Source organism: Bos taurus, chromosome 13 (assembly GCF_002263795.3).
Source record: "Bos taurus isolate L1 Dominette 01449 registration number 42190680 breed Hereford chromosome 13, ARS-UCD2.0, whole genome shotgun sequence".
Taxonomy (NCBI): Eukaryota; Metazoa; Chordata; class Mammalia; order Artiodactyla; family Bovidae; genus Bos; species Bos taurus.
In genome coordinates this window covers 43201047-43220329 of record NC_037340.1, presented here as the reverse complement: position 1 = coordinate 43220329, position 19283 = coordinate 43201047, and the positions used below count along the sequence as shown (strand labels likewise).

The 19283-nt window shown below is 41.8% G+C and overlaps 1 protein-coding gene across 2 annotated transcripts; it reads right to left on the bottom strand.

Annotated features, from left to right (window-relative positions):
* Nucleotides 1-5240: 5240 nt before the first annotated feature.
* On the bottom strand, nt 5241-15471 carry TUBAL3 (tubulin alpha like 3). Of its 2 annotated transcripts, NM_001435140.1 has the most exons (4): nt 15432-15471; nt 9214-9457; nt 8359-8507; nt 5241-6456 (listed from the first exon to the last, which is right to left on the bottom strand). In NM_001435140.1, the coding sequence occupies exons 1-4, from the start codon at nt 15432-15434 to the stop codon at nt 5512-5514; spliced, it is 1341 nt and encodes a 446-aa protein (NP_001422069.1). In that variant the 5' UTR covers nt 15435-15471; the 3' UTR covers nt 5241-5511. The 2 variants fall into 2 exon arrangements, 1 of the variants encoding a protein (NP_001422069.1); NR_198901.1 differs by having other exon boundaries at nt 8359-9457.
* Between the last annotated feature and the right edge of the window lie 3812 nt (nt 15472-19283).

Genomic DNA, 19283 nt, shown 5'->3' with positions numbered 1-19283 from the left:
CAAGTCATGAATACATACAAAGAACATCTTCACGTGAAATAAACCTCATATGCACACACCACCACCATCAGACAAAGTCAAGAGACAAACAGACAACAAATTTGGAAAAATGTTTGCCACACAGGCAAAAGACAAGTATCTTACTGATCAAATACGTAAAGAGCTAATAACTTCCCAGGTGACACTACTGGTAAAGAACCTGCCTGCCATTGCAGGAGACATTCGATCCCTGGGTTGGGAAGATCCCCTGGAGGAGGGCATGGCAACCCACTCCAGTGTTCTTGCCTGGAGAATCCCATGGAGAGAGGAGCCTGGCGGGCTACAGTCCATAGGGTTGCAAAGAGTCGGACATGACTGGAGCAACTTAACACACACAAACACGCACACAAAATAACTGAAAAAAAAAAACAATCGCCCTCAAAAAAATAAGCAGGAATACATATATCACACACACACAAATACAAGTGACCCTTAAATGTACAAACAGATGCTAAACTTCACTGCTAAAAAAAGCACAACTGCACTCTTACAGAATTTGTCACACATCAGACTGGCAAAATCTGTTTGACAATCGGTTCACACTGTGACTGACAGGTGCAAAGCCTCCTTCCTTCACTGATGGTTGGTGGGAACATGAATTCTGAGAGGCAATCTGGAAAATCCGTATCAAAACCACAAATTCACTTTACCTTTAACTCAACAACCCTGATTCTGGTGAACATTATTTGAAAAGGCAAAACTGTGCAGTTTTTTAAATGTTAAGCTAACTTGGAAATGAAAAATACCCCATCTCTAAACAGAACCAATGCTCAAAAAGCTGAAATGCAGCTGTTTTTTCCATCCTGGGTGGGGGGAAAAAACCCTCATGACACAGCAGAAATACCTATGTGAGTCCGGGTTCCTCCTCTTCTGTGTCTCTGAGCAAATCCTTTAACTTCCCTCAGCGTTGGTGTGCCAGGAACCCTCTTTAGGAACGAGACGTCACGGAGTTCTCACAAGTATATTTAACATTTATTTTTGTTCTAACAGTGCGTGCAGCATTCTGCTCACACCAAAGATGCAAAGGACAGGAAATTGGCGGGGGGGTGGGGGGGGGTGGGAATTAGCTTGGTTAAAGAAAACTCAAGCAGGTATGACATTTCCCTGAACAACCAAAAACACTAGAAGAACTTCCAAGTTGGGGCTGGTACCTGCAAGCACACCCAAGTTCACAGCTATCTCCTCTTAGGGCCTTTGGCTAGGTGAACAAAGCCTTGAAGACAGCAGCCTCTAGTAGACTTAGATAAGTGGCTTTACAAAGTTTTGTTTCGCTTTTTTTTGTACCGGAGTATAGTTGCTTTACAATGTTGTGTCATTTTCTGCTGCACAGCAAAGTGAATCAGCTATGTATGTACATATATCCCCTCTTCCTTGGATTTCCTTCCCTTTTAGGTCATCACAGTCCACTGAGTAGAGTTCTCTGTACTATAACATTGGTTCTCATATTTTGCTTTATTTTAAATCATGGTTCCTGCATCACAAAAGCTCCAATCAAGAGAGTGATTAAAAATTAAAAAAGAAGACACAGATCATTGCAAATGCCAGAATCACACACCTTGCAGCCAAAAAAACCCTGAAATATAAAATAGAAGCAATATTGTAACAGATCCGATAAAGACTTCAAAGATGGTTCACATCAAAAAAAAAAAAAAAAACCACTTCTAAAAAAAAAGCAAGTGGAGGAGACTGCCACATCCAGACTACTACCACTGCCTTCTCCCACCCATGAGTTCACTTCGTAAAACCAAGATTCTCTTGATTTCACTTTGTAAAATCATTGATGGGGGCAGAGGAGTAGAGGAGAACTGTGCTGGATTGAGTTCCCTTGAAAAAAACTGTTTTAAGCTCTCTTTTTAAAATAAAAAAGGGTTCGAGGGGCTTCCCTGGTGGCTCAGACAGTAAAAGAATCTGCCTACAATGTAGGAGACCCAAGTTTGATCCCTGGGTCGGGAAGATCCCCTGGAGAAGGGCATGGCAACCCATTCCAGTACTGGAATTCCATTCTTGCTTGGAGAATCCCATGAACAGAGGAGCCTGGGGGGCTACAGTTCATGGGATCACAAAGAGTCAGACATGACTGAGCAACTTTTACTTAAAACAAGGCTCAAATGCCAAGTGAACCTTCCTAAAGAGACCAGTGCCTGGAAGACAGGATCTCTAAATGGTCTACCCAACAAGAAACCCCAAAAACAAATACTAAAAACCAAAAATGGTTCCTGCTTCCTGATAGCAGAATAATTTTGGAAGCTATAACAAAATAATCAGCAAAAGCCAAGTGATACCCAGAATTCAATATAATTCCAAGAAATGGGAGGTACATGTGCTCCAAGGTATGTAGTATTAAACTAAAACACATTGATAGATAGAGCTGAAGAAACACAAAATCTAATCAAATGGTGTATCTCTGTAAAAATTACAGATGGAATCAGACTTGAAAAACTAAACATGTGACTCAAATCTAAGTGCGCTATGGGACACTTCGTTCTTTTTAACATTTATTTTTATTGAGGTGTAATCGACATACACCATTTCACTAGTTCCAGGCATACAACACAAAGATCCCACATCATCCTTTAATTAATGAAGTCCCTATTACAGACAGTTGCTAGGGTTCAGCACGTCCATTAGAGCCACAAAGACCCTGTCACAGCCTGGCCATCATCACTTAGGAGCTGCAGCAAGCTGAGAAGGCAAAAGACAAAAAAGGTATCTTGGGAAGATAACCCAAGCCTATGGGATGACACAGTGTGTTTCTCTTTTGTTTTCTTGGCCATGCCTCGAGACACGTGGGATCTTAGTTCCCTGACCAGGGATCGAAACTGCACCCCTTGAAATGGAAGCATACAGTCTTAACTGGACGGCCATGGAAGTCCCAGACATGGTGTTTTCTTAGGGAGTGAGCATCTTTACATACTCAGGAAATAGACCCCCAACTTCACTGTCATATAAACCATAAGGGCAAGAATTTTTATTTTATTTTTTTTTGGTTCGCTGTTTATCCTCAGTGGTCAGAATAATTAGGAACACATGACAGGTGTTCAGAAAATAACTGGTGAATGAGTGAATTGAATACGGATCATTAAAGTTCTTATGACATAGGAATCCGTGCATATTTAGCATTTAAAGTGCAATGTGTATAATATTTGAGAGTATTTGGCCTAATAGAATTATAGTCAGCCTTATAATTCCAATTTTAAATACATATTTTGAGTAAAGGATTTACGCATGTGATCTTAAATAAAAATCTTATTAATTTATAGACAGTTTTGAGAACATAAGAATACCAGTCACCACATTTGTAGTTTAGTTTATTTGATTCTAAAAGAACTAGAGCTCTTGGGAAGGTTTGTCACATAATTAAAATTCTTAAAATAAAATGAATTAAAATGAATATAACGTAAAGTATTTAAGCATTTATCTAAGATTGCAAAGGGGACCAAAAATTCATACATATTTAAAATGATGATTTAAATTTTGCTAAACTTAGCAATAAGATTTACAAGCTGAACTTAAAATTTAAGAAATTATTAGGATTTTAATCTTAATTTTAGATTACTAATTTTAAAAAAATAAAAGGAAACTTCTAAAAGGTCTTTTCTGAGTTTTCTAAATGTCTTTTCACACACGCATACACTTACATATAGAGATACAAATGCCCTTCAGTTCAGTTCAGTCGCTCAGTGGTGTCAGACCCTTTGCGACCCCGTGTACTGCAGTATGCCTGCTTCCCTATAAATTGAGCTATTATTTAAGCATTTCACTAGCGCCCTCTAGTGTCTAAATAGAGAAATAGCACAGGTAAACAAAATACTTTGTAAAAACCTCCAGTTCAGTCCAGTCTCTCGGTCCTGTCTGACTCTGCAACCCCATGGACTACAGCATACCAGGCCTCCTTGTCCATCACCAACTCCTGGAGCTTGCTCAGACTCACGTCCATTGAGTCGGTGATGCCATCCAACCATCTTATCCTCTGTCATCCCCTTCTCCTCCTGCCTTCAATCTTTCCCAGCATCAGGGTCTTTTCAAATGAGTTAGTTCTCCACATCAGGTGGCCAAAGTACTGGAGCTTCAGCTTCAGCATCAGTTTTTCCAATGAATATTCAGGACTGATTTCCTTTACGATTGACTGGTATGATCTCCTTGCAGTCCAAGGGACTCTCAAGAGTTTTCTCCAACACCACAGTTCAAAAGCACCAATTCTTTGGTGCTCAGCTTTCTTTATAGTCCAACTCTCACATCGATGCATGACTATTGGAAAAACCATAGCCTTGACCAGATGGGCCTTTGTTGGCAAAGTAATGTCTCTGCTTTTTAATATGCTATCTAGGTTGGTCATAGCTTTTCTTCCATGGAGCAAACATCTTTTAATTTCATGGCTGCAGTCACCATCTGCTATGATTTTGGAGTCCAAGAAAATAAAGTCTCTCACTGTTTCCCCACCTATTTGCCATGAAGTGATGGGACTGGATGCCATGATCTTAGTTTTCTGAATGTTGAGTTTTAAGCCAACTTTTTCACTCTCCTCTTTCACTTTCATCAAAAGGCTCTTTAGTTCTTCTTCACTTTCTGCCATAAGGGTGGTGTCATCTGCGTATCTGAGGATATTGATACTTCTCCAGGAAATCTTGATTCCAGCTTTTGCTTCATGCAGGCCAGCATTTTGCATGAGGGATGCTGCATATAAGTTAAATAAGCAGGGTGACAATACACAGCCTTGATGTAATCCTTTCTCAATTTGGAACCAGCCTAATAAAAGTTCAAATTACTACGTAAGATATTTACATGAAAAAATATATTTTATCAGTGAGTATTTTCAATATAGTGAGGAACTTCACAGTGTACCTTCACTCTCCCGGTATTCTGGATGAAAGTAAGTGAATTCCAAAGAGGCTATATGCAATAGGTGACACCTGAACTGGGTCCGAAGTTGGAATTATACCCCACAGTCATAGAAGGAAAGAAAAGAGAAAGTAGTGAGAAGAAAGAATGAGAGAGGAGAGAGAGAAACAGAGAGAGAGAAGCAGTCAAGAGAGAGAAAAACGTGGGCAGGGGCAAGCTGTCTAGCTTGATTGGAGAGGGTGAGAACAGGGTGAAAAGTATGTGTTTATACACATCATTTCTACCAAACTGCAGTCATTCTCCTCTGTGGCAACAACAGTGTGAGCTGAAAACAGGCAAAGTGGTACATTGTTGGTATTTTATTTGTTTAATTATTTATTTTCCACGACATGTGGGATCTTCCCAGATCTGGAATCAAGCCCATGTCCCCTGCATTGGCTGGCGGATTCTTAACCACTGGACTACCAGGGAAGTCTGGCCTTACTGTTAATGTTGACCCCCATTTGACTGAACATGGAACTTGAGGTCTTTCTTGACTTAGTTTCCTTTTTCTTCTCATCGAGGGAACTCTAGCCTTGAAACATAAAGCGTGACACTTCAACTCAGCGTTCATTGTCACCGGTCAGATCTGCATCAGAGACTTCTCCCCATTTCCTCGTAATCCTTCTCTAGGACCGCCAAGTCCTCCCTGGCCTCTGCAAACTCACCTTCCTCCATGCCCTCCCTGATATACCAGTGCAGAAACGCCCTCTTAGCGAACATGAGATCAAACTTGTGGCCCAGACGGGCCCAGGCCTCTGCAACCGCCGTGCTGTTGCTCAGCATACAGACTGCCCGCTGGACCTCGGCCAGGTCCCCTCCTGGCACCTCTCGGGGGGGTCGATCATTGATGCCCACCTTGAATCCAGTCGGACACCAGTCTACAAACTGAATAGAGTTCCTCAACTTTGTGGCCGCAATCGCCGCGTTCACCTCCTTAGGGACCACATCCCCTCTGTAGAGCAGGCAACAGGCCACGTACTTCCCCAGGCGAGGGTCACACCTGACTAGCTGGTGGGAGGGCTCAAAGCATGCAGCTGTGATGTCTGACACAGAGGGCTCCTTGTGGTGGGTGCTGTCGGCAGACAGGATGGGGGCGAAGCTGGTCACTGGGAAGTGTATCCGCGGGTAAGGCACCAGGTTGGTCTGGAATTCGATCAGGTCCACATTCAGGATGCCTTCAAACCGGAGGGAGGCAGTGATGGAAGATGCTGCCTGGCTGATCAGCCTGTTGATGCTGGCATAAGAGGGCCGTTCAAGGTCAAGTTTGCCATGACAGATGTTGTAGATGGCCTCGTTGTCCACCAGGAAGGTACAGTCCACGTGCTCTATGGTGGGGTGGGTGGTGAGGATGGAGTTGTAAGGCTCCACTACAGCGGTTGAGATCCTAGGGGCTGGGTAGACGGAGAAGTCCAATTTAGTCTTCCCACTGTATTCTACGGAGAGCTGCTCCAACAAGAGAGACGTAAATCCCGACCCAGTGCCTCCTCCAAAGCTTCGGAAGATGAGAAACCCCTGAAGCCCACTGCAGTGTTCCGCCTGGGGAAAGTATTCATAAATAAGAAATGAGAATTCAGCCAAATAAACCTAGAAGCAGTGGTAACTGTGGGACACAGCCAGTACCCAAAAACAGAAAGTTCTGGTTTACCATTGTTATCACCATCACAAACATGTTTACTTTGAAACATACTTGAGCGGTTACTTCCGGAGTGGGGGAAATCCTTTAGAGTTTTGCTATAAGCTGGGCATAAACATTCAACTGTCTTTTGCTACCCTCTATGAATGTACATGTATATGAGCTAAAGTATATGTATATGAGTATATAAGTATATATGTGAGCTAAGTAAGGTGTTTATCAATAATGAAGAAAATGACAAGCAAAATACTGAAGCAATATAGTTCCCCACCACCACCCCTCAGTAGATGAAATATCTGTCATTTTTGTACCCAATCTACTGTGCTGATGTGAAAAAAGCATCATATTCCCTAATGATGATGCCAAACACCAAAATATTTACTAGACAGAGGATTCTCCAGACAGGATTTTAAAGAAGAATTCACTGTCAGTAAATAGAGGAACTGATCTCCAGGGAGGACGTGCCTCCTGTTAACTTTACAACTCATGGTCACTATTGGAAAATGACAAGTTTTAGAGGGAAGTCTCTGGTAACCAGACAAGTCATGAGTCGGCAGAAGCAAGAGTAGACGGTGGCTAGTCGTTTAAAAGAAGGAAATCCTGCCGTTTGCGACAACGTGGATGGACCTCAGGGGCGATTAAGCAAAGTGAAATAAGTCAGACAGACAAAGACAAATATTGAATCATCTCACTGACATGTGGAATCGAAAAAGGCCAAACTCATAGAAACAGAGAGTAGAATAGTAGTTGCTGGGGTGGGGTGGGGTGGGGGGGCATGAAGGAGAAAGGGGAGATGCTGGTGGTCAGAGGGCATAAACTTCCAGTTATAAGATTAATAAGTTCTGGGGGTTTAACGTACAGCATAGTGACTGTAGTTAACAGCACTGTATAGTACACTTGAACGCTACTAAGAGAAGAGATCTTTTTTTTTTTTAAGGTTTTTTTTAACGTGAACCATTTTAAAGTCTTTATTGAATTTGTTACAATATTACTTCCATTTTATGTTTTGGGCTTTTTTGCCTGAGAGGCATGTGAGATCTTAGCTCCCTGAGAAGGGATCAAACCCCATCCCCTGCATTGGAAGGTGAAGTCCAGTGGTTACACTAAACTGCGAGGGAAGCGAGAATAGATCTTAAATGCTGTCACCACACACAAAAAAGGTAATTATGTGAGGGATGGATGTCTTAAGTATCCTGATGGTGGTGATCATTTGATAATATATATGTATATTTGATAATAGGAATTAAATCATCTTGTTGTACACCTTAAATTTACACAGTGTTTCCCTGGTGGCTCGGATGGTAAAGAATCTGCCTGCAGTGTGGGAGACCTGGGTTCAATCCTGGGTTAGGAAGATCCCCCAGAGAAGGGAATGGCAACTCACTCCAGTGTTCTTGCCTGGAGAATTCCATGGACAGAAGAGCCTGCTGGGCTACAGTCCATGGGGTTGCAAAGAGTCAGACACGACTGAGCAACTAACACACTCTACTCCATATGTCAATTATATCTCAATAAAGCAGGGGGGGATAAAATAAAACATTTCTTCATGCATGGGAAAAGGAAAAAGAAACAAAGGAGTTGACCAGGCCCGTGGGGTAAGTGTGAGGCTTCTGCCCTCTCTAGTAAGGAAGGTTGGCAGTGTCAGCATCAGGACCAACCCAGCTCTGAGCATGCTCATGTCCGGGAGGCTTCACGGTAGAAGCTGGGTGATGGAGGGGAGGGAGAAAGTGCTGGTGCTGGCTAGGTGGGCCCCCAGGGACCCCGGGCACTCTGAATGGCCCCGGAAGGAGAAGGGAGCCACTTGCCAGCTTGCGGATCCTCTCCAGCACCAAGTCGAGGATCTCCGGCCCCACAGAGTAGCGCCCTCGGGCGTAGTTGTTCGCAGCGTCTTCTTTTCCACTGACGAGCTGCTCAGAGTGGAAGAGTGAGCGGTAGCTGCCTGCACGCACCCCGTCTGCAGACAGGAAAGGAGGTCAGTGCAACCCACACCATCCCACCCCTAATTTGTGCACAGCCCCCTTTCTCTCCACCAATATCATAGAAAGAAATGAATTTAAACTGCCCAATTGGCTTTTTCAGTCTAGGAAAAGGTGTAATTATTCCCACGTAAATGGAAAGCACCTTTTTCCATCATCCCACCCTTTATTAGTTTATCGGGGCTGCCCTAACAAATTACAACAATCTTGGTGGCTTAAAATGGGGGAGGTTGGGCTTCCCTGGTGGTGCAGTGGATAAGAATCCTCCTGCCAATGCAGGAGATACAGGTTCCATCCCTGGTCCAGGAGGATTCCACATGTCACAGAGCAACTGAGCCCATGCACCACAGCTAGAGAGTAGCCCCCACTCACCGCAATGAGAGAAAGCCTGAGCACAGCAACAAAGACCCAGCACAGCCAAAAATAAAATAAATTAATTTACAAACAAAACCAAGGGAGTCTTATGGTCTCATAGTTCAGGAGGCCAGAAGTTCAATGTCCAGGCATTGGTGGGGTTGGCTTCTTCTGGAGGTTCTGCTGGAGAAACTGCCCCCTGCCTCTCTTCCAGCTCCTGGTGACTGTGGACAGTTCTTGGAGTTCCCAGGCCCACAGCTAGTCATGCCAGTCTCTGTACTTGTTTGTTTGGGTTGTGGACCCAGTTAAGCACATGGGAACGTACATTACCTACGACAGTAGGCTCCAGGTCCATGAAGAGTGCTCTGGGCACATACTTCCCAGCTCTGGTCTCACAAAAGAAGGAATCAAAAGATGCACGAGTGGGCTCTGTTTTAGCAGGTGCCAGCAGATCCTGACCACCATCGAGAACAACACCATCTGGCTGGATTCCGTGTTCCAGGCAATAGAGCTCCCAGCAAGCACCCCCAATCTGGACACCGGCTTGGCCAATGTGGATAGACAGGCACTCCCTCTGAAATGAGCCATAGTAAGAAGTTACAACTGTGTGCATCTTCCTAACGTGACAACATGAACTACATCACTCAGCATGTCTGCTCATGACTGACAGAAACCAGGCTAGCCTATGCCAGCAAGAGAACTTGATGATAAGGCTAATGAAAGCTGTGTCATGGAAACCAAAAACCAGGGTACGGGTAAGCTTCAGGAATGATTGAACTGGACTTCCCTTGCTATCCAGAGGTTAAGACTCCACACTTCCATTGCAGGGGTCATGGGTTCTATCCCTGGTTAGAGAACTAAGATCCTATAGGCTGTGTGATGCAGCCAAAAAAAAAAAAAGAAAAGGAACAAGGGAATCAAGGACTCTAGTTCAAGGAACATAAATTAAGCACCTATTGTATGATGAGCTAAGAAGGAGTTAAGACATACTATATATGAATAAAATCAAGCTTACTCACCCAGAAAAAAATTTGTTATTAGAAAGGAATAAAACCAAAATTGATGTACAGCCTGATACATATTAAAACCCACTGCAGTAAATTAAAGATGTTATCATTTCATATCTTGAGATTTCACTTTTCTTATGTGCTCTAAATAAAAAAGGATGTGCTAAGCTTAAAAGTAGAGCAAATTTCACCAAGGAAACAGGCTAGAGATTTAACAACCCCAAAATACAAAAACTCCATATCATAATAGGCAAAAATGTTGATGTATATAAAAAGGATTTATGTATAACCCTTCATATATAAGAGCTATGTATAAGGCAATTTTATATACATCATTTTTAAAATACTTGAGATATCTATTAGAAAAATGGGCAAATGACATAAGCGAATGAATTACAAAAGAAAGAATCCAAAATGGAAAGATTTAGGCAGAGTGGCATTCACGGCACCATTATTTGCAAGGGTAAAAACCAAGAACCAACATAGTTAACCATTCACTTTTTGGTGGCATTTAAAGGAAAATAGTACAATGGTATGTTATGCAAACTTTTATATTTACCCCCCCAAAAAAACCTGTATGACATAGGAAATGCTTATGTTAAAATGTTGACTGAAAAGCATATGTTATGTAATTTATATAAAGTATGATGTCAGATACATTTAAAAATGAGCTTGCTGCTGCTGCTGCTAAGTCGCTTCAGTCGTGTCCGACTCTGAGCGACCCCATAGACGGCAGCCCACCAGGCTCCGCCATCCCTGGGATTCTCCAGGCAAGAACACTGGAGTGGGTTGCCATTTCCTTCTCCAATGCATGATAGTGAAAAGTGAACGTGAAGTCGCTCAGCCATGTCCGACTCTTCGAAACCCCCATGAACTGCAGCCCACCAGGCTCCTCCGTCCATGGGATTTTCCAGGCAAGAGTACTGGAGTGGGGTGCCATTGTCTTCTTGCTGCTGCTGCTGCTGCTAAGTCGCTTCAGTCATGTCCAACTCTGTGCGACCCTGTAGACGGCAGCCCACCAGGCTCCCCCGTCCCTGGGATTCTCCAGGCAAGAATACTGGAGTGGGTTGCCATTCCTCCTCCAATGCATGAAAGTGGAGAGTGAAAGTGAAGTCGCTCAGTCATGTCCAACTCTTAGCGACCCCATGGACTGCAGCCCACCAGGCTCCTCTGTCCATGGGATTTTCCAGGCAAGAGTACTGGAGTGGGGTGCCATTGTCTTCTCCGATTGCCTTCTTACTCAGCATAAAAAAAGAATGAAATTATGCCATGTGGAACAACATGGATGGACCTGGAGATGATCATATGAACTGAAGTAAGTCAGACAGAGAAAGACAAATATCATATGATATCACTTATATGTGAAATCTAAAATATGATAAAAATGAACTTATTTACAAAATGGAAACAGATCACAGACATACAAAACAAACCTACGGTTACCAAAGGGAAAGTGGGGAGGGATAAATTAGCAGTTTGGGATTAAAATACACACACTACTATATATAAAATAAGACTTCCCTGGTGGCTTAGACGGTAAAGCGTCTGTCTACAATGCAGGAGACCCAGGTTCAATCCCTGGGTCGGGAAGATCCACTGGAGAAGGAAATGGCAATCCACTCCAGTACTATTGCCTGGAAAGTCCCATGGACAGAGGAGCGTGGTAGGCTACCGTCGGACACGACTGAGCGACTTCACTTACTCATATATAAAATAGGTAAACAACAAGGTCCTATTGTATGGCACAAGGAACTATATTCAATGTTCTGTGCTTAGTCACTCAGTCATGTCCAACTCTTTGCAATCCCATGGACTATAGCCTACCAGGCTCCTCTGCCCATGGGGATTCTCCTGGCAAGAATACTAGAGTGGGTTGCCATGCCCTCCTCCAGGAGATCTTCCCAACCCAGTGATTGAACCCAGGTTTCCTGCACTGCAGGCAGATTCTTTACTATCTGAGCCTGTAATAAACCATAATAGAAAAGAATATGAAAGAGTATATACATACATATACTTCAATAAAAATAAATAAATGAAGTAAAATAAAAATAAGCATAGAAAAAAGTCTTAAAAATGCATAAAAACATTAACTCTAGTTATATCTAGGGAGAATTTTTTATCCTCTTTAAACATACCTATTTTCATTTCCATTGGCCTCCCCTTCCTCTCCCACTTTTAAATCACCATTCACTTCTTTTTTTTTTTTTTTTTTTTAAGGCAAACAACTTTTTGTGGTAATTTAAGTATCTACTCACCTAAGAGGAGAAAAAGTTAAATCCTAAAAATCTAAAAGAACAGCAATTGCTGGCTTTAGTATCATTGTGTTCCGATTGCCAATTGTCATGGAACAAGTCTGTGCAGAAGGGTAAGAGGTCTATTTGCTGCAATATCAGGACCCTTCAGGCTGTCTGTCCGATCCACTAATAGGCAACTCTGCCCTCGTCTGTCTGTCCATGGCTGCACTTTGCCAAGGTCTGAGTTATTGTTCAGTCCAACTCTTTGTGACTCCATCGGCTGCAGCATGCCAGGCTTCCCAGATGCCACTATCTCCCAGAATTTGCTCAGATTCATGTCCATTAAGTCAGTGATGCTATCCAACCATCTCATCCTCTGCCATCCCCTTCTCCTCCTGCCTTCAATTTTTGCCAGCATGGGCATCTTTTCTAATGAGTCGACTCATCGCATCAGGTGTCCAAAGTATTGGAGCATCAGCATCAGTCCATCCAATGAATATTCAGGACTGATTTCCTTTACGATTGACTGGTTTGATCTCTTTGCAGTTCAGGGGACTCTCAAGAGTCTTCTCCAGCACCACAGTTCAAAAGCACCAATTCTTCGGTGCTCAGCCTTCTGTATGGTCCAACTCTCACATCCGTACATGACTACTGGAACAACCATAGTTTTGACTCTACAAACCTTTGCCAGCAAAGTGATGTCTTTGCTTTTTAATATGCTGTCTGGGTTTGTCATAGCTCTGCTTCCAAGGAGCAAGAATCTTTTAATTTCATGGCTGCTGTCACTATCCAAAGTGACTGAGACTGGACCACAAAAAGACACTAGCTGGAGGTTGGGGGTAGTTTGTCTGGCTGGTCACACCCCCATCATCTGACCTGGACTCTGTTCCTGCTTAGCTGCACAAACCCTGTACTTTGCCTCTCTTAGTCATGTGGCCTAACAGTGCTTTATCAGGAATTCAAGTGCACAAATCGAGTAGAACTTCCCTCTTGTCGTTTTTCTGTGCCACCATGTCTCTCACAACAAAAGCAGTGAACTTCACTTAGTATCAACCAATTTTTCCAATCTCTTTCTGGCACAGGAAAGCCTAAACAGCACATTCCATCAACAGCCTCCTCACACCCCATCTGCAAAGCACAGCTTTCTCCTCTCCCCTCAGGAAGAACTCAAGATGATCTCAGTACATCAGCTACTGTAATCAGATCAAAACTTACCTACATCTCAAGATTCAGGTACAAACTTGAAAGCAGTGGGGGTGGGGTGGAGGTTTGTTGTTTCTACATCATTAAAACCACTTACATGTGGACTTCTCTCACAACCTCCTCCCCTGGCTGTTTTTTACCCAGTCCACCAGTCCACAGGGCACTTGTCTTAATTATTCACAGTAAAAGTAAACACCAACATGGGAAAAAATCACTGCTCTTCATGGGGACTATTCCCCTGTGTGATGCAGACATCGGAGTGAGACTGAGCCTTTTGAACTTAGCAAGAATACTTGGCCCAAGAAGGACAAATCTTACCCATACTGGTTGCAGAAGCAGCCGAGTTTATCTCATAACTATGTCCCTAGGGACAGAAGGCTATCTCGACCTTATTCTTCTCTTAGCCTCTTCCTCCTTTCCAAACTATCTGTTAAAATGATCACACTATTTAAACAAACAAACAAAAAAAAAATGCCCACAGAATATCAGTAGTGATGTCCAAGCACTAATAAATGCAGCTTTAAAGCTTACTGGAATTATTGGGACAGCACAATTTTCTAATTACTTTTTATTTTGAGATAAATATGAATTGTAGATTCATGGATCGCTCACCCATTTTTCCACAGTGGAAATATCTTGCAGGGTCACACCCAGAATATCAAAATTGATACAGTAAAAACACAGTGGGTTTCCAATGCAGCAAGCACTCCTCATGTAGAAAGGCAAAATTTTTCAGATCAAAACAATATAAAACAAACATCCTTAAATTTGGAGAGAGTGTCCAACAGGGAGAGATGATAAAAGATGAAAAAAAAAAGCAAAAAGCAGTTTGAATGCTTGCTTCCATTGAAGAATTAAAAAATTCTAAGATACTAAAATTTACTGTGACTGGAACATAAGAGATTACACTGTTGGTGGGAACGTAAATTGGTCCAGCCACTGTGTAAAACTAAAAATAGAACTACCACTTAATCCGCAATTTGACTCCTTGTATTCCAAAAAAACAAAAACACTGAAAAGACACACGCACCTCAGTGTTCATAGCACCGCTATTAACAATAGCCAAAAAATGAAAGCAAACTAAATATCCGTTGAAGATGACTGGGCAAAGAAGAAGCGGTATGATACAGTGGAATATTACTCAGCTATTAAAAAGAACAAATGTTTGCAATTTGCAGTAAACTAGATGGACCTGAAGTGTATTATAAAGTCAGACAAAGATTACATGTTATCACTTATATATGGAATCTAAAAAAAAATAAGCAAATGAATATAATAACAGAAACAGACTCACAAAGAGAACAAACTACTGATTACCAGTGGGGAGAGGGATGGATGGAGGTTCAAGACAGGGGTGGAGATTAAGAAGTACAAGCTATTATGTACAAAGAATAAGCTGCGAGGATATAGTACACAACACAGGGAATACAGCCAATATGCCACAGCAATTATACATGGAGTATGACCTTTGAAAATTATGAATCACTATACTATATACCTGTAATTTATATAATAGTGTAAGCAACTATATGTCAACTAAAGAAAGAGAGAATGAAAGGAAAGTGGATCTTAAAAGGTGGTCTCCAAACAGAATTATTGTTAAGTGTGTATTAATTATTGTCCACAAAGAACTACACTCAAGAGAGAATAAGACAGAGGTCCCTGTACTTCACCTGGCCACGCATTTGTGAGCTTAGCAAGAGCAACCTAGGTCTAAAGTCCCCAGAAACTTTGAAAGCGTAACTAAAAACGAAGCTACTGATTCCTACTGAAAGATCAGCACACTCACTCTAAAGCAAATGTAAAAACTAAAGAAAGAAGATCTTGGCTCAGTGCTTCCATTGAAGGCAAATCAATGAAGCTTTTCCCAAAAATAGCAGAATTATAGATGAACAGGTGAAAGTCAGAGTAGATTTAAATCTGATCCAAACACAGATATTGAAAGAAACAAATGTCTCTTTAAATATTTTGTCTCTTGTAGGAAGAATCTATGAAGAATTGTTTGGTGGGGAAAAGCTGCGAGGATATAGTATGATATAGTATGATAGGATATAAAGACACAGGATGAGTAAAGTTTGCTATAACTATTGACAGCAGCACTTACCATGCTGATCTGAAGGTGCCCCACTGCCCGTGGTAATGACAGGAGGCACCAGCCCAGGTAAGCTTTATCACAGGGCAGGAAATGACCCCACCTGAGGGCTGCACACTTAAAGCAGCACAGCCTCTTTTCAGTTTTTCACTTTTCTGGGATCAAAGGAGGTGTGACAGGCCTGCCTGAGTCTGCTGGGATAAAATCTGTGCACAACCACTGATGAATTTGCTAAACTTTATCCAAATCTGCTTCTAACATATACCTAGGTTGAAAATAACAAATGTCTTTTAAAAAAAAAAATCCTCCTCTCATATTAAGAATGTATGACAACCGATGAATGTTTCACTTGGTAAGTAGTTTTACAAAAACACTGTTGATTTTTTTTTCCTCTTTACTCCTTAACTTTACTTTCTAATTCATCACATTTGTATCTGTTACTGCCTCTTTGAATCCTGTTTTTGAATTTTTAATTGAAGGTAATTGCTTTACAATGTGTTGGTTTTAGAATGATTAATTTATACATTAATTTATATTAGTATACTAGTTGCTGAATATATGTAATATCAACCTACACAGTGATCGATGTAATTGCATACAGCTGAAGATTCTGGAAATAATCTAGAAGGAAATCCCCCTAAATAGTATTTGTAAATTTATTGTTGTAAATCCATGATTAAAGGACTTTAGGTGACATTTAGGTCCAATTAAGGTAACAGGAAGATCTTCTCTGGGAGGGAAATCTAGTCTGATTATTACAAGAAAAATAATGAGAGAAAGAGGATTCAGGGAATGTTTGTCATGTATTCAGCACTGTCCTAGGCAGAGTAAGACATTCCATTTGGGAACGGGATTTAGCAAAAGAAAGTTGATCTCTTGTAGGATCAAGATGGTTCACCAGACTTTTCACATCTTTGAGTACCCAGCCCTCATACTAATCCACTATCCTCTGCTCTGTTTCTGCAGTACCTAGTAAAATTTGTCTCCTATTCATCACTTCCCTAGTGTGTAGCCAGGGCATCTTATAGCAGGAATTCAATAAACACTTGTGAGTAACTGAACAAAATAGTAGGTTACCAAGTGTCTAAAAATAGGAAAGGGAGGCTCTGCCTAAAATGACAGTATTCTGATTACTGATAAGAAACCCCTCCCCACTGAGAATCCCAGTTGACATCCTGGATTACCTCTCACTGTGGGAACTGATGATCACAAATCCCAAAGGACTGTTTCCTTTTACACCATCAAAGAGCTAAGGACAGATTCTAACTTCAGAAAATCTCAACTAAGTGCTAGGTTGAAAGGGTGAAATTGTTGTTTCTCTGAGTAAAAAGATCAAATGTCAGCAATTTCTTAGGTACCATTGACATCCCTGCATGTTCTGAAGCCCTGTCTGGGTGGGGACCAGCTTCCCAGATGACATTTCTGTACTGCTTTACTCAAACTGCTCCAAAGCAGTATAGAGATGATTCTCAGCTATCGGCTTCTTACTCTCTAACTTCTCATTCTTTCTACAACTAAAAACTATTTCAACATTTTGTACTAACCTATAAGGGAAAAGAATCTAAAAAGAAATATATAAAATATATACGGTATATATCCCTTTACCTGAATCACTCCTGTCCATTAACACAATATTGAAAATCAACTAAAGTTTAATTAAAAAAAAAAAAAACTTTTTTCCCTGTGTCATGATTCTAGTGCAAGTTCAGTCGCTCAGTCATGTCTGACTCTTTGCAACTCCATTGACTGCAGCATGCCAGGGTTCCCTGGCCATCACCAACTCCTGGAGTCTGCTCAAACTCATGTCCATTGAGTTGGTGATGCCATCCAACCATCTCATCCTCTGACTCCTCCTCCTGCCTTCAATCCTTCCCAGCATCAGGGTCTTTTGAAATGAGACAGTTCTTCACATCAGGTGGCCAAAGTACTAGAGCTTCAGCTTTATCATCAGTTCTTCCAATGAATATTCAGGACTGATTTCCTTTAGGTTTGACTGGTTTGATCTCCTTGCAGTCCAAGGGACTCTCAAGAGTCTTCAACATCACAGTTCAAAAGCACCAATTCTTCAGTGCTCAGCTTTCTTTATAGTGCAACTCTCACATCCATACATGACTATGGGAAAAACCATAGCTTTGACTAGATGGATCTTTGTTGGCAAAATAATGTTTCTGCTTTTTAATATACTGTCTAGGTTGGTCATAGCTTTTCTTCCAAGGAGCAAGTGAAAGTGAAAGTCTCTGTCCTGTCTGACTCTTTGCAACCCCATGGACTATACAGTCCATGGAATTCTCCAGGCCAGAATACTGCAGTGGGTAGCCTTTCCCTTCTCCAGGGGATCTTCCCAACCAAGGGATCGATCCCAGGTCTCCCCCATTGCAGATGGATTCTTTACCAGCTAAGACACAAGGAAAGCTCAAGAATACTGGAGTGGGTAGTCTATCCCTTCTCCAGCAGATCTTCCCGACCCAGGAATCAAACCAGGGTCTCTTGCATTGCAGGCAGATTCTTTACAAACTGAGCTATCCAGGAATCCCTCTCCAAGGAGCAATCATCTTTTAATTTCATGGCTGTAGTCACCATCTGCTATGATTTTAGAGCCCAAGAAAATAAAGTTTCTCACTGTTTCCACTGTTTCCCCATCTATTTGCCATGATGTGATGGAAGTGGATGCCATGATCTTAGTTTTCTGAATGTTGAGTTTTAAGCCAACATTGTACTTTCCTCTTTCACTTTCATCAAGAGGCTGTTTAGTTCTTCACTTTCTGCGATAAGAAATCTGTATGTGTCTGCGGTGTCATCCGCATATCTGAGGTTATTGATATTTCTCCCAGCAATCTTGATTCCAGCTTGTGCTTCATACAGCCTGGCATTTCGCATGATGTATGCTGCATATAAGTTAATTAAGCAGGGTGACAGTATGCAGCCTTGACGTACTCCTTTCCCGATTTGGAACCAGTCTGTTGTTCCATTGCCAGTTCTAACTGTTGATTCTTGACCTGCATACAGATTTCTCAGGAGGCAGGTCAGGTGCTCTGGTATTCCCATTGCTTGAAAAATTTTCCACAGTTTCTTGTGATCCACACAATCGAAGGCTTTGGCATAGTCAATAAAGCAGATGTTTTTCTGGAACTCTTCTGCTTTTTCAATCATCCAATGGATGTTGGATATTTGATCTCTGGTTCCTCTACCTTTTCTAAATCCAGCTTGAACATCTGGGAGTTCATGGTTCACGTACTGCTGAAGCTGGGCTTGGAGAATTTTGAGCATTACTTTGCTAGCATGTGAGACGAGTACAATTGTGCAGTAGCTTGAGCATTCTTTGGCATTGCCTTTCTTTGGGATTGGAATGAAAACTGACCTTTTCCAGTCCTGTGGCCACTGCTGAGTTTTCTCAGTTTGCTGGCATATTGAGTGCAGCACTTTCACAGCATCATCTTTTAGGATTTGAAATAGCTCAACTGGGATTCCATCACCTCCACTAGCTTTGTTCATAGTGATGCTTCCTAAGGCCCACTTGACTTTGAATTCCAGGATGTCTGGCTCTAGGTGAGTGATCACACCATTGTGATTATCTGGGTCATGAAGATCTTTCTTGTATAGTTCTTCTGTGTATTCTTCCCACCTCTTCTTAATATCTTCTGCTTCTCTTAGGTCCATACCATTTCTGTCCTTTATTGTGCCCATCTTTGCATGAAATGTTCCCTCGGTGTCTCTAATTTTCTTGAAGAGATCTCTAGTCTTTCCGATTCTATTGTTTTCCTCTATTTCTTTGCATTGATCACTGAGGAAGGCTTTCTTATCTTTCCCTGCTATTCTTTGGAATTCTGCATTAAAATGGATACATCTTTCCCTTTCTCCTTTGCC